General features: G+C 44.3%; 1 protein-coding gene across 1 annotated transcript; it reads left to right on the top strand.

The window, feature by feature from the left end:
- The first annotated feature begins 90 nt into the window (after positions 1-90).
- Positions 91-8,621, top strand: asmt (acetylserotonin O-methyltransferase). The gene is made up of 8 exons (XM_014173895.3): positions 91-574; positions 658-832; positions 2,760-2,889; positions 2,976-3,044; positions 3,509-3,627; positions 4,343-4,483; positions 4,587-4,709; positions 7,990-8,621. The coding sequence occupies exons 1-8, from the start codon at positions 482-484 to the stop codon at positions 8,199-8,201; spliced, it is 1,062 nt and encodes a 353-aa protein (XP_014029370.1). The 5' UTR covers positions 91-481; the 3' UTR covers positions 8,202-8,621.
- The last annotated feature ends 7,585 nt before the right edge of the window (positions 8,622-16,206 follow it).

Genomic DNA, 16,206 nt, shown 5'->3' with positions numbered 1-16,206 from the left:
CAGGCCCCAGTGTAAGGACAGTATGAAACAGAATGAGGTGTGTGTAGTGTTTATCAAGGTCTGAGCCCCGAACTGTAATCTGGGTTATTTGACTAATCTGATTATTCTGCTCCGACTGGGGCTGTACTCTCTCACACACACACACACACACACACACACACACACACACAAGACCTATCCGATTAAACCTGAGACTGAGGCAGCAGTGGTCATTAATATTACTCCCTCAGTCGTTTTCACTGCCACACATTTAGAAGAGCTATTGGCTGTTTCACTACAATACACACGAGGACTAGCAGCAGAACCAGGATCGACTTGGGACCAACTCCTACAGGACACACTCCTAAAGGACTCATACGGATCTCCTTTGACAGCAGGAGGCCTCGCAGGACCAGTCGGTCTCATACAGGAACAGACAAACCTACGCTGATCAGGCAGAGGTGTCTAGTGAGAGGCTGAGGGACCAGGGAAGACTTTTCTAATGGAGCCAGCTGGTACTACTGTTACTACTACTGCTGCTGCTGCCTACCCCCGGAAGATTCTGGACTATATGGAAGGCTTCCTGGTCTCTAAGGTAAAACACACACGCATAGGATTCAAGTCCCATTCTCAACCACTGTTTGATGTGTGTGTTTGAGCCTGCCCTCTCTCCCCTAGACCCTGTTCACAGCCTGTGAGCTGGGTGTGTTTGACCTGCTGGCCTCGTCACAGCACCCCCTGTCTCTAGAGGAGGTAGCACTGGGAATCAGGGCCAGCCAGGACGGGACTGAGAGGCTCCTGGCAGCCTGCACCGGGCTGGACCTACTCAATACACAAACACTGGACGGACAGGGTAATGCACACACACACACACACTGGACGGACAGGGTAATGCACACACACACACTGGACGGACAGGGTAATGCACACACACACACACACTGGGCGGACAAGGTAATGCACACACACACTGGACGGACAGGGTAATGCACACACACACACACTGGACGGACAGGGTAATGCACGCACACACACACACTGGACGGACAGGGTAATGCACACACACACTGGATGGACAGGGTAATGCACACGCACACGCACACACACTGGACGGACAGGGTAATGCACACACACACTGGACGGACAGGGTAATGCACACACACACACACCTGGACGGACAGGGTAATACACACACTGGACGGACAGGGTAATGCACACACACACTGGACGGACAGGGTAATGCACACACACACACACACTGGACGGGACAGGGTAATGCACACACACACACTGGACGGACAGAGTAATGCACACACACACACACTGGACGGACAGAGTAATGCACACACACACACATTGGATGGACAGGGTAATGCACACACACACACACTGGATGGACAGGGTAATGCACACACACACACACTGGACGGACAGGGTAATGCACACACACACACGCTGGACAGACAGGGTAATGCACACACACACACTGGACGGGACAGGGTAATGCACACACACACACTTGATGGACAGGGTAATGCGCACACACACACACACTGGACGGACAGGGTAATGTACACACACAGGACGGACAGGGTAATGCACACACACGCACACACACACACACTGGACGGACAGGTTAATGCAAACACACACACTGGGCGGACAGGGTAATGCGCACACACACACACACACACACACACTGGGCGGACAGGGTAATGCACACACACACACACACACACACACACACTGGACGGACAGGGTAATGCACACACACACACTGGACGGACAGGGTAATGCACACACACACACTGGACGGACAAGGTAATGAGCACGCACACACACACTGGACGGACACGGTAATGCACACACACACACACACACACTGGACGGACAGGGTAATGCACACACTGGACGGACAGGGTAATGCACACACACACACACTGGATGGACAGGGTAATGCACCCACACACACACATACTGGACGGACAGGGTAATGAGCACACACACACACACACACACTGGACGGACACGGTAATGCACACACACACACTGGACGGACAGGGGTAATGCACACACACACACACTGGATGGACAGAGTAATGCACACACACACACTGGACGGACAGGGTAATGCACACACACACACACTGGACGGACAGGGTAATGCACACACACACACACACACTGGACGGACAGGGTAATACACACACACACACACACACACACACACTGAACGGCTAGGGTAATGCACACACACACTGGACGGATAGGGTAATGCACACACACACTGGACGGACACGGTAATGCACACACACACACTGGACGGACACGGTAATGCACACACACACACTGGACGGACAGGGTAATGCACACACACACACTGGACGGACAGGGTAATGCACACACACACACACTGGACGGACAGGGTAATGCACACACACACACTGGACGGACAGGGTAATGCACACACACACACTGGACGGACAGGGTAATGCACACACACACACTGGACGGACAGGGTAATGCACACACACACACTGGACGGACAGGGTAATGCACACACACACACTGGACGGACAGGGTAATGCACACACACACACTGGACGGACAGGGTAATGCACACACACACACACTGGACGGACAGGGTAATGCACACACACACACACACACACACACACAGGACGGACAGAGTAATGCGCGCACACACGCAGACACACTGGATGGACAGGGTAACACACTGTCTCACTCACTCTGTCTTTTATCCCTCTCTGTGTCTCTAGTGATGTACAGTAACACAGAGCAGTCCAGTGTGTATCTGACCCAGTCCAGTCCAGTGTCCCTGACCCAGTCCATCCACTACAGCTCCAAGACCATCTACCTCTGCTGGCACTACCTGACTGACGCTGTGAGGTGAGTCCTCTCACCTGAGTTGTGTTCACCAAGGAGAACATGTTTGGATTTGAATTGAAACAGGAACCTGAACGTTGTCCCCCCAGGGAGGGCAGTAACCAGTATGAGAAGGCGTTCGGTGTTAAATCTGAAGATCTGTTTGAAGCCCTGTACAGGTGACACACTCATACGCACACAGCTCTTCATCTCTACTCTACCTTTACTCTCTCTCCATATTCTCCTTGTCCTCCACACATTCTCTCTCTCTCTCTGCTTTCCTGCCTGGAGAAAAAGTGTCAGTGAAATGAGAAAGTTGTGGAATGTCCTTGAGCTTCACAGTCAATCTAATGAGAATGGTATTTTTTATGGTTCAGTGATTTTCAAGGATCACATTTATTTTAAACAAAACACTTTCTCTTCATTACTCTCTCTCTGTCTCTCTCACTCTTTATCTGACTCTATCTGTCAGTCGTTGGCGGTGTGAGAGGCAGGGAAGGACAGAAAGGAGGGAGAGGAGGGAGGAGGAAAAGGAGGAGAAGGAATCAGAGTTGTGAATCATTCAGAGAGCAGTTTATATTTGCTGGGCACAGCTGTCTGGCACTGTCTGTGTGAAAAGAGGTGTGTGTGTGTGTGTGTGTAGGTCTGAGGAGGAGATGGTAAAGTTTATGCAGCTGATGAACTCCATCTGGAACATCTGTGGTCGAGACGTGGTGACGGCCTTCAACCTCTCACCTTTCACAACCATCTACGACCTCGGGGGTAAGGAGTTGTGTGTGTACCATCTTGACATAAGGTGAAAGGTCACTGTAGAGTAGACCTGTGTGTAATAACTCCAGAGACCACAGGGGGTAGCTGTGCAGCTACAAGCTGAGGCTGACAGACACACACACACACACACAGGCTGACACACACACACACTTTGTTGAAAAGGAAAGAGAGAGAGGGAGAGTCTAGGGAGAGAAAAAGTTCTATGTTTTTTTTCCCTTTCATTCTGTTTTCTTCTTTTTTCTTTGATTCCTTCTCTCCCCTGTCCTGTACTATTGAACTGTTGGTGCGTGTGTCTGTGATATGAGAGTGAGTGTGTTCAGAATACAGATTCCACAAAACAAAGTTCTGATAAAGCACACCCAACCTCAGGACTCAAGTCTTCCAGGCAGGCCAGGTTTCTAGAAGTGTCTCTGTAGACACTTTCTGGGTGTAAAACCCACATAGAGATGACACATCACATCACAAACACACACCAGGGCTGGGCGGGCTCTCCTGGGACAGCACCTCATTGGTCAGTTAAGGATTATTGATCTACTAATTAGTCCTGCCCCCAGGTCTAATGTCCATCAGTCAGTAATCAGTTTATAGGTTACCATGGCAACATGATCACCGGGTTTCCCGCTCTGGAAGTCCAGCTGTTTATTATAAATACTATGTTACACATCACTGCATCTCTCTCGCTCTCTTTCCCTCTCTCTTTCTCTAGGTTGTAGTGGAGCGCTAGCCAAGCAGTGTGTGTTGGCGTACCCAGAATGCACTGTGACGATCTTTGACCTCCCTAAAGTGGTGAAGACATCCAGAGAACACTTTGTTACCAACGACAACCAGAGGGTCAGCTTCCATGAAGGTAGACAAACTCCTACACCGAGAGACAGCCAATCAGTGACTTCAGACAGAGCGATGGGAGGAGCCATTGTCTTTGACTGACAGCATTGTGTATTTGTGTGTAGGGGACTTTTTCAAAGATGCACTGCCAGATGCTGACCTCTATATTCTGGCCAGAATCCTTCATGACTGGACAGACGTGCGCAGCATAGAACTACTGACCAAAGTCTACAGGGCCTGCAGACCAGGTACACACACACACACACACACACACACACACACACACACACACACACACACACACACACACACACACACACACACACACACACACACATCCTCCTGTATCGCTCTCTCTCTCCTTCAGTCATTCTCTCTGCTGGGAAAGATCAGATGCGACTTGGCTCTCTCTGTGTGTGTGTGCAGCCAGGTCACCTGTGATACAAGTCAGTATTCAACGCCCATCCATGTCTGACGGCTTCCTGAGATGATGTGGAAACCGGCCACTAGAGGCAAAGTGAGCGCTCTCATTCCAAAGGTTGCTAGTTCGAATCCAGCGATATAATTTTTGTTGTTGTTGAGATGTTAGTTTTAAGCCTATCCCAAACCTTAACCCTTATCTTAACCATTCGGAGTTAATGCCTGAACTTAACTATTATCTTAACCATTCAGAGTGTGGTGGCTAATTTCTGCATTACCAAATGAGGAGAGTTACAAACTTCACACACCAGTCAGAGTTATACTTAAACTACATCTTTAATAATAAGAGCTTTGCATTAGCAATGACTTTCAATGATGCTCCATTTCTAATGAACCATTGAAAGTAACAACACAAAAGTACAAAGATCTTTTATAGCCAAGATACACCCCTCTCAACCTACATGACGAACCACAGATCTTAGGAACAGTCCACAAAGGAAGACTTTATAATGAGAAAGGAGTATCCCTTAGCCAGATAGCATTCGCAATAAATTATCTTTCAGTTTGGTCCCTAAAACGAGGCTCTAATCTCGTTCCTGGTACTTCATAGCACAAAAACATTACCTCATGTTATCTGGAATGCTCTTTAGGTTTTATCACCCAAAGACATCGTAAATCTCCTCTGTCAGTGTTATCTCATAGAGGCCCATCCTCATTAGAACACACACACAATAGTTAAGAATACTCTATTCTGACGAATAAAACAACCATTATAATACAATACAAGCATTATAACATAATCTTGCAATTTTCCACGACAAGAGTTAATGCCTTATCTTAACCATTCGGAGTTAATGCCTGACCTCAACTCTTATCTTAACCATTCAGAATGAATGCCTTATCTTAACCATTCAGAGTTAATGCCTTATCTTAACCATTCGGAGTTAATGTCTTATCTTAACCATTCGGAGTTAATGCCTTATCTTAACCATTCGGAGTTAATGCCTTATCTTAACCATTCGGAGTTAATGCCTTATCTTAACCATTCGGAGTTAATGCCTTATCTTAACCATTCGGAGTTAATGCCTTATCTTAACCATTCGGAGTTAATGCCTTATCTTAACCATTCGGAGTTAATGCCTTATCTTAACCATTCGGAGTTAATGCCTTATCTTAACCATTCGGAGTTAATGCCTTATCTTAACCATTCGGAGTTAATGCCTTATCTTAACCATTCGGAGTTAATGCCTTATCTTAACCATTCGGAGTTAATGCCTTATCTTAACCATTCGGAGTTAATGCCTTATCTTAACCATTCGGAGTTAATGCCTTATCTTAACCATTCGGAGTTAATGCCTTATCTTAACCATTCGGAGTTAATGCCTTATCTTAACCATTCGGAGTTAATGCCTTATCTTAACCATTCGGAGTTAATGCCTTATCTTAACCATTCGGAGTTAATGCCTTATCTTAACCATTCGGAGTTAATGCCTTATCTTAACCATTCGGAGTTAATGCCTTATCTTAACCATTCGGAGTTAATGCCTTATCTTAACCATTTGGAGTTAATGCCTTATCTTAACCATTTGGAGTTAATGCCTTATCTTAACCATTTGGAGTTAATGCCTTATCTTAACCATTTGGAGTTAATGCCTTATCTTAACCATTTGGAGTTAATGCCTTATCTTAACCATTTGGAGTTAATGCCTTATCTTAACCATTCGGAGTTAATGCCTTATCTTAACCATTCGGAGTTAATGCCTTATCTTAACCATTCGGAGTTAATGCCTTATCTTAACCATTCATAGTTAATGCCTTATCTTAACCATTCAGAGTTAATGCCTTATCTTAACCATTCAGAGTTAATGCCTTATCTTAACCATTCAGAGTTAATGCCTTATCTTAACCATTCAGAGTTAATGCCTTATCTTAACCATTCAGAGTTAATGGCTAACCTAAAGAATTCGGAGTTAACCCCCTAGAGTCGATGTCCGCTCCCCCGCGGAAATCTAAATAGCATAATAAAAAATCCTGATGAAAAAAAAATCCTGGTGTGAAAGGTGACAGAGATTGAGCAGTGTTTGTCAGACCATGAGACATCCCGAAAATCAGTCTTCTCCCAACTGTAGCATCTGACGGTTGAGACTGTCACAAACACGATGGTGTTCTTCATTTTGCTCTATGACCCCCACAAGGTTCTTGGGGCTTATCTGAAGTCGGTACAGCCGATCTGCCAACTTCTGTACTCAAATACTGTATATTGAGACTGTTTAATGCCCAAAATAAGGGGTTAAATACAAGTTGAAAAATTATAATAATGTTTCCTGATCTTTCTTATATCTCTCAGATATTGGACAGACATTTCAGAACAAACTTCCTACCTTTTTTTTGTTATACTTCAAGGGGTCTTAAAATTCTGAATCAAATAGCAAAATTATCCTTGGTATGACCTTAAAATAATTCCATATAGTTTAGTAGGGTTAATGCCTGAACTTAACCTTAAACACTTAGAAATTTAACGTTTCGAACAACCTTGAAATTTGAGGTTTGAGAAACATGAATGAACGTCCTATTCTGAGGCTGGGAGAGCTGGTAGCCAAATTCTGTTTGTTGTTGTCTGTTTGTGTGTGTGTATGTCCCATAGCTGCACTGTCACAAATACCACCCCTCTCCGTACTCTTCCGCACCCCCTCCCTCGCCTCGGGTGACTGTGTCAAGAACAGCATCCTATCAGACAAGCCCACAAGTAGCCACACACAAACACTATGGTCTTTGAGAGCTCCGCTGTAGCCAGAGGCTTGTTACATAACACAAACACACTCACACACACTGGAAATAACATAACACACACACACATTCCGCAGAGATGCAAATGAGGATATTGTTTTAACCTTCAGCTCAACCTTCTGATAGAAACTAACAGAGTAAGCAGCAGTCTGGGAAGGACAACTGAGGAAGAACACACATTGACTGACATCACAGCCAGGCCATCGTAGCCCAGAGCCAAAGAACGCAATCAGGCACTCATTATACGTTTTCTGTGTTTGTGTGTGTGTGCGTGTGTATGTGTGTTTGTGTGTGTGTGCGTGTGCGTGTGTGTGTGTGTAGGAGGAGGTGTGTTGGTGGTAGAGGCGTTGCTGTGTGAAGACGGGTCAGGGCCTCTGACAGCCCAGCTGTACTCTCTGAACATGCTGGTGCAGACGGAGGGGAAAGAGCGGACGGCAGCAGAGTATACTGCCTTGCTGACAGCCGCAGGGTTTCAAAACATACAGGTGGAGAGGACAGGCAAGATCTATGATGCTGTCCTGGGACGCAAGTAGAGAACTCTCTATATCTACTGTTGATGTTGCTGATGTACAGATCTGCTATCTTCATTTGATCACTCTGTTGTCGCAAAGAATTTTCAAAATGCATTTTGTAGTGTATTCAAGGTTTGAATAGGCTTCTTAAGTTTGTAATTTCCACTACAAAATGTCAGACTTGATTAACGGAAAATGAATCAAACCCTACAAAAATGTAGATGAATTACAATCTACATAATAATTCCCATTTCCTGTTGCTGGAGGTTTATTATTAAACAGGGTCAAATGAAATGATAGACCGTTATCTCTGTAGACCTATCTCTGTAGCCTGGGTAGTAAACCTATCGTCTTTGTAATCTTTATTTGAATGTTAAAACCTTTGTTCTTCTGATATGATAGAATATTTACCCATTAAAACTGTGTTGGAAGTCAACGTTCTACAGCTTCTCTGTTTCTGATTGGTTCTCTGATTGGTTCTCTGATTGGTTCTCAGGGGAGGTAAAGGGAGGGAGGGTGGAAGTAAAGTAGAGGAGGGGGGTTCATCCTCCTCTTCTCTTCCCCTCCTCCCCTTCACCAGACTAATCTGGCCTCAGGCTGGTTCACTTCACACCACACTAACACTCTGTGATGATGTCACTGTTCTTTATCCAGAGGCCTTTGCATGACGCTCCTGTAAGACAACTGCTCCAGGGCATACTGGGGATACACTCACAGCCACTGACCGTGTGTGTGTGTTTATGTGGGTCTTGGTTATTCTTGGCAAAAGTTAACTTTTTTGTAGAGGTTATAGCAAGATTTTCCTACTGTATATTTTGGCATGAAAACCACATTTTGCTGTAGGACTATTATTTAAATATTAGCTCTGCATGGACTCTTGAGTGGCGCAGCGGTCTAAGGCTCTGCATCTCAGTGCTTGAGGCGTCACTACAGACACCCTGGTTTGAATCCAGGCTGTATCACAACTGGCTGTGATGTGGAGTCCCATAGGGTGGTGCACAATTGGCCCAGCGTCGTCCAGGTTTGGCCGGTGTAGGCCGTCATTGTAAATAAGAATTTGTTCTGAACTGACTTGCCTAGTTAAATAAAAGTTAAATAAAATGGTTGGCCCTGGTCAAACAAGGCCTTGTTTGATTATAAGTATTTAGGTGAGTCCCATAGGGTGGCGCACAATTGGCCCAGCCTCACCCAAGGTGATAGTGGCCTTGTGGTTGGAGTGTCCTCCTGAGATTGGAGGTTGTGAGTTTAATCCCCGGCTGAGTCATACCAAAGACTGTAAAAAATGGGACCTGATGCATCTCTGCTTTGCACTCAGCATTAAGGAGATAGATTTGGGGTAAGGCCCTATGATAGGCTAGCATCCTGTCCAGTGGGTGTACTTGTACATCAAGCTGCCTCACCCTACAGAAACAATGAGCCAATGAGCCATTCTGGCTCGCACAAGCCAAGACAGACACACACACAGACAGACAGACACTTCCCACAATTCAATAAAAAACTTTTTCTGTGTAAACCTGCTTTTCTCCAGTATAAACATTCAGTTATTCATGCTGAAGTCTCGGTGACAGCAGTATTGAGCTGAGGACGAAGCCTGTCTGCCCTGTAGGCTACACACACACACACACACACACACACACACACACACCCTATTTTCACACATTCATTACCAGACACCTGTGGCCAGCAGACATGAACTACTCTCTGAATGATTACACAACTCTGAATCCTTTTCCTCCTCCCTCTACTTAATCATCACTCCTCTCTCTCCCTTTCTTCCTTCCTCTTCCTCCTGCCTGGAGTAGAATGATGTGGGTTAGGTTAGGGCTTTGGGGTTGGAAGGTTAAAGCTGTGTAATGATGCTACAGTGAATCTCGAATGTATTATATCTGTGTTTCTAAGGGCTTCTCTTACTAAGTACTAATTCAGGGGTGGGTCTCAGCACGATGTGTGTCTGTCCATGTGTGTGTAGCTGTCTGTCTCTGAGGACCATATATCTCAACCCTGATAATCACTTATTCCTCTCCCTCTCTCTCTGAGCCATTCCCTTCATGAGCAGTGAGATTTATAATAATGAATGTAAAACTAGACAGAGAGACAGGTACTGAGGGGTGAGACAGTGATGTTTGTAATGTAACAAGACAGTGAGACAGGCATTGAGCAGTGAGACAGTGATGTTTATAATGTTTAAGGTTAAATGGATGCGGTTGCTGTGGGTGACTGCTGCCAGGGGGAACTGGCCTTTAAAAACATCCAACCACAGTTCAACTCATTAGCATATTCCCAACAGTAAAAATGTAACGATCCTAGGTCTGTCTCTCACAGCATCAGGCCAGACACACGCACTCAAGCATGCACGCACACACACCACATAGCGCACACATACACAAAACAGAACGATTGATCAGTTCTGCCACTGTTGATTAAGATCAAATCTGGCTAAAGTCAGCTGTGTGCAGTCATGTCTGTCAGTGGAGAAAGCTTGGTACTCATTAGATTATGTGGATAATTAGCCAGCTCCACTCTCATTATCTGTACATGGCAACATAATGAGCTGCAGCAAATATGGCAAACATTACTCCTGCCTGCCTGCCTGCCTGCCTGCCTGCCTGCCTGCCTGCCTGCCTGCCTGCCTGCCTGCCTGCCTGCCTGCTCCTTCTTGCCTTCCTTCCTGCCTTCCTGCCTTCCTTCCCCTGGCAGCAGTCACCCACAGCAACCGCATCCATTTAACCTTAAACATTATAAACATCACTGTCTCACTGCTCAATACCTGTCTCACTGTCTTGTTACATTACAAACATCACTGTCTCACCCCTCAGTACCTGTCTCTCTGTCTAGTTTGCCTGCCTGTCTGTCCGTCCGTCCGTGTGCCCATCTATCCATCCATCCATCAGGCCCTCAGTGACATTACTACAAACCTCTGACTATCCAAGCATGCTGCACGTTGCTCTACATACGTATACTGTCATTATAAATGCATAGAGACATTTTATAAATAGATCTTCCTCACATTTTAGGAACCAACTGTAGGCTACATTAAATGTATCAAATTCAGAAATGAAGGAGCGACTGGAAATGAGAGGAGCAGAGAGAGAGAGAGAGGGTTCAAACGGCTGCTAGATTATCTTCCTCCAAGCTGTCACTGACTCATCCTAACAAGTTTCAAAATATAGATTATTTAAATGTCTAAAGTTTGGGTTTTGATAATATGTATGTCTAATACTGTACCTACTGTACATACATACATACGTAATGAAAGTGGTTTGGGTTGGATGAGAAGGAACCTTGCCTGAGACATGAAGACTCCCTGAGCTAATTCCTAGTCTTTAAATCAGTAATACAGTCTCCAGAGAGTCCTGGTTAGTATTAAGTGTGTTCCAGCAGGTGTTTCCTGTGTGTAGCAGAGAGAACCAATCATTATGGTAATGCATCAGACACCTATCAGATGGGCTTCCCTGCTGCTGCTGCTGCTGCTGCTGCTGCATGGGAATAAGCTGCTCATATCTTATTCTGACACTGGAGGTGTGTGTGTGCGTGTGCCTCCGTTGCTGAAAACGTCATAGTTGTATGTGGAAGGCATAAGGATAGTATTGCTAATTTGCTGTGTGTCTGTGTGCGCGCACATGTGTGCTTGTGTGTGTGATTACGGAGAGAAAGGCAGTGTGTGATAGCTGCTGCCTTCAGAGAGGCTGTAAAGCTCAGAGCTGATGATGACTGGAGAGAAAGGCAGTGTGTGATAGCTGCTGCCTTCAGAGAGGCTGTAAAGCTCAGAGCTGATGATGACCGGAGAGACAAATAGCTACAGTTAAAGTCGGAAGTTTACATACACTTAGGTTGGAGTCATTAAAACTTGTTTTTCGACCACTCCACAAATTTCTTGTTAACAAACTCTAGTTTTGGCAAGTCGGTTAGGACATCTACTTTGTGCATGACACGAGTAATTTTTCCAACAATTGTTTACAGACAGATTATTTCACTTATAATTCACTGTATCACAATTCCAGTGGGTCAGAAGTTTACATACACTAAGTTTACTGTGCCTTTAAACAGCTTGGAAAATTCCAGAAAATGAAGTCATGGCTTTAGAAGCTTCTGATAGACTAATTGACATAATTTGAGTCAATTGGAGGTGTACCTGTGGATGTATTTCAAGGCCTACCTTCAAACTCAGTGCCTCTTTGCTTCACATTATGGGAAAATCAAAAGAAATCAGCCAAGACCTCAGAAAAAGAATTGTAGACCTCTACAAGTCTGGTTCATCCTTGGGAGCAATTTCCAAACACCTGAAGGTACCACGTTCATCTGTACAAACAATAGTATGCAAGTATAAACACCATGGGACCACGCAGCTGTCATACCACTCAGGAAGGAGACACGTTCTGTCTCCTAGAGATGACCGTACTTTGGTGCGAAAAGTGCAAATCAATCCCAGAATAACAGCAAAGGGCCTTGTGAAGATGCTGGAGGAAATAGGTACAAAAGTATCTATATCCACAGTAAAACGAGTCCTATATCGACATAACCTGAAAGCCCGCTCAGCAAGGAAGAAGCCACTGTTCCAAAACCGCCATAAAAAAGCCAGACTACGGTTTGCAACTGTCCTCTGTTCTGATGAAACAAAAATAGAACTGTTGGGCAATAATGACCATCGTTATGTTTGGAGGAAAAAGGGGGAGGCTTGCAAGCCGAAGAACACCATCCCAACCGTGAAGCACAGGGGTGGCAGCATCATGTTGTGGGGGTCCTTTGCTGCAGGAGGGACTGGTGCACTTCACAAAATAGATGACATCATGAGGTAGGACAATTATGTGGATATATTGAAGCAACATCTCAAGACATCAGTCAGGAAATTAAAGCTTGGTCGCAAATGGGTCTTCCAAATGGACAATGACCCCAAGCATACTTCCAAAGTTGTGGCAAAATGGCTTAAGGACAACAAAGTCATCTCAATCCTATAGAAAGTTTGTGGGCAGAACTGTAAAAGCGTGTGCAAGCAAGGAGGCCTACAAACCTGACTCAGTTACACCAGCTCTGTCAGGAGGAATGGGCCAAAATTCACCCAACTTATTGTGGGAAGCTTGTAGAAGGCTACCCAAAACATTTGACCCAAGTTAAAGAATTTCAAGGCAATGCTACCAAATACTAATTGAGTGTATGTAAACTTCTGACCAACTGGGAATGTGATGAAAGAAATAAAAGCTGAAATAAATAATTCTCTCTACTATTATTCTAACATTTCACATTCTTAAAATAAAGTGGTGATCCTAGCTGACCTAAAACATGGAATTTGTACTAGGATTAAATGTCAGGACTGAAAAACTGAGTTTAAATGTATTTGGTTAAGGTGTATGTAAACTTCTGACTTCAACTGTATATACCTTCAGAAAGTATTCACAACCATTTGTTTTTTCCACATTTTATTGTTACAAAGTGGGATTCAAATGGATTTCATTGTCAACAATCTATACAAAATACTCTGTAACGTCAAAGTGGAAGAATCATTCTAACATTTGTAAAACATTTATGAAAAAATAAAACAGTAATATACAGTATCTTGATTAGATAAGTAGTCAATATGTGTTAGAATCACCTTTGACAGTGATTACAGCTGTGAATATTTCTGGGTACGTCTCTAAGAACTTCACCCACCTGGATTGTACAACATTTGCCCATAATTTTTTTCAAAATTCTTCAAGCTCTATCAAATTGGTTGTTGATTTTCAGGTCTTGCCATAGATTTTAAAGCAGATTTAAGTCAAAACTGTAAGTTGGCCACTCAGGAACATTCACTGTCTTCTTGGTAAGCAACTCAGGTGTAGATTTGGCCTTGTGTTTTAGGCTATTGTCCCGCTGAAAGGTGAATTAATCTCCCAGTGTCTGGTGGAAAGCAGACTGAACCAGGTTTACCTCTAGGATTTTGCCTGAGTTTAGCTCCATTCCGTAAATGTTCTAGCCTGAAAAACTCCGCAGTCCTTAACGATTACAAGCATACCCATAACATGATACAGCCACCACTAAGCTTGAAAATATATGTAGAGTGGTACTCAGTAATGTGTTTTAATGGATTTGCCCCAAACATAACACATTGTATTCAGGACAAAAAGTTTGCAGTTGTCATGCCCTGACCTTAGAGTTCCCTTTTATTCTCTATTTGGTTAGGTCAGGGTGTGACTAGGGTGGAAAATCTATGTCATGTATTTCTATGTTTGCCTGATATGGTTCCCAATCAGAGGCAGCTGTCTATTGTTGTCTCTGATTGGGGATCATATTTAGGCAGCCTTTTCCCACCTGTTTGTGGGATCTTATTTTGAGTTAGTGCATGTTGCACCGCTGTCGTCATGGTTTGTTGTTTTTGTTTTGTTTATAGTTTATTGTATGTCTGGCTGGCTGGCTAAGTTTCACATATTAATAAAGATGTGGAACGATACTCACGCTGCACCTTGGTCCTTCTCTACACACAAACGTGACAGCAGTATTAATTTAGTGCCTTGTTGCAAACATGATGCATGTTTTGGAATATTTTTATTCTGTACAGGCTTCCTTCTTTTCACTCAGTCAGTATTGTGGAATAACTATAATGTTGTAATTTTCTCCTGTCACAGCCATTAAACTCTGTAATTGTTTTAAAGTCACCGTTGGCCTCATTGTGAAATCCCTGGGCAGTTTCCTTTCTCTCTGGCAACTGAGTTAGGAAGGACGCCTGTATCTTTGAATTTACTGGGTGTATTGATACACCATCCAAAGTGTAATTAATAACTTCACCATGCTCAAAGGGATATTCAATGTCTGTTTTTTTATATTTACCCATCTACCAATAGGTGCCCTTTTTTGCGAGGCATTGGAAAACCTCCATGGTCTTTGTTGTTGAATCTGTGCTTGAAATTCCCTGTTCAACTGATAATTGTATGTGTGGGGTACAAAGATGAGTAGTCATTCAAAAATCATGTTAAACACTATTATTGCACACAGGAGTGAGTCCATGCAACTTTTATATTACTTGTTAAGTACATTTTTACTCCTGAACTTTAGGCTTGCCATAACAAAGGCGTTGAATACTTATTGACTCAAGATATTTCAGCTTTTCATTTTTCATTCATTTCAAATCATTTCTAAAAACTTAATTCATTATGGAGTATTGTGTGTAGGGTGTTACTTCAGGCTGTAACACAACAAAATGTGGAGAAAGTCAAGGGGTGTGAATACTTTCTGACGGCACTGGATGTATGAGGTTAACAGAAATAATTGTGGGTGACCGAGTGTGTGTGTATTATGTACTTTAAGTATGAGGTTAACAGAAATAATTGTGGGTGACCGAGTGTGTGTGTATTATGTACTGGATGTATGAGGTTAACAGAAATAATTGTGGGTGACCGAGTGTGTGTGTATTATGTACTGTATGTATGAGGTAAATAATAGGAGCTGAAATCAGCTGGATCCCCACAGCAGCAAGGGACAGAGATCTCAGAACGGAAGACAGCTGCACACCTGAAAGAGAGGGTGAAAAAGACACAAAGATGGGAGAGAGCTGGACCCCTGGTCCCGGAGTTAGTAACTTGGGGCCTGACTGGGCTAGAGACTGTGAGTTGGGGGATGTTAGGCATTTACATTTTAGTCATTTAGCAGACGCTCTTATCCAGAGAGACTTACAGTAGTGAATGCATACATTTCATACATTTTTTTCTCCATACTGGTTCCCCGTGGGAATTGAACCCACGACCCTGGCGTTGCAAACACCATGCTCTACCAACTGAGCCACACGGGACCATTGGCCTATTGGGACAGAAAGCGCTGTGCCTACTGGGATAGGAAACTAGGGACCTAGCATAGCAGGAGACTGTAAAGGCATTAGGTGATCAGGCAACTGAGGGCTAAGATGCTCTGGACCTGCTTGGGCTATAGGGGCTATGAACTGAGGTCCTAGTAGGGCAGAGGGTGAGGTTCTAGAGACTGGAGCTAGCAGGGTAATAGCAGTAGTGGCCAGCAGAGACCACAAGGTGGTGACAGGCAAGTCCCACCAGGCAGGGGCTGA

This window comes from Salmo salar, chromosome 25 (assembly GCF_965601325.2).
Source record: "Salmo salar chromosome 25, fSalSal1, whole genome shotgun sequence".
In the NCBI taxonomy this organism is placed as follows: Eukaryota; Metazoa; Chordata; class Actinopteri; order Salmoniformes; family Salmonidae; genus Salmo; species Salmo salar.
The sequence above is the reverse complement of the archived record's forward strand: the minus strand, read 5'-3'. Positions and strand labels throughout refer to the sequence as shown.

Bases quoted from the DNA above. Each gene is read 5' to 3' on its own strand.
- asmt (XM_014173895.3), top strand. From the start codon at position 482: ATGGAGCCAGCTGGTACTACTGTTACTACTACTGCTGCTGCTGCCTAC. The intron at 575-657 runs GTAAAACACACA...TCTCTCCCCTAG, and splicing joins AAGGCTTCCTGGTCTCTAAG to ACCCTGTTCACAGCCTGTGA. The intron at 833-2,759 runs GTAATGCACACA...CTGTGTCTCTAG, and splicing joins ACAAACACTGGACGGACAGG to TGATGTACAGTAACACAGAG.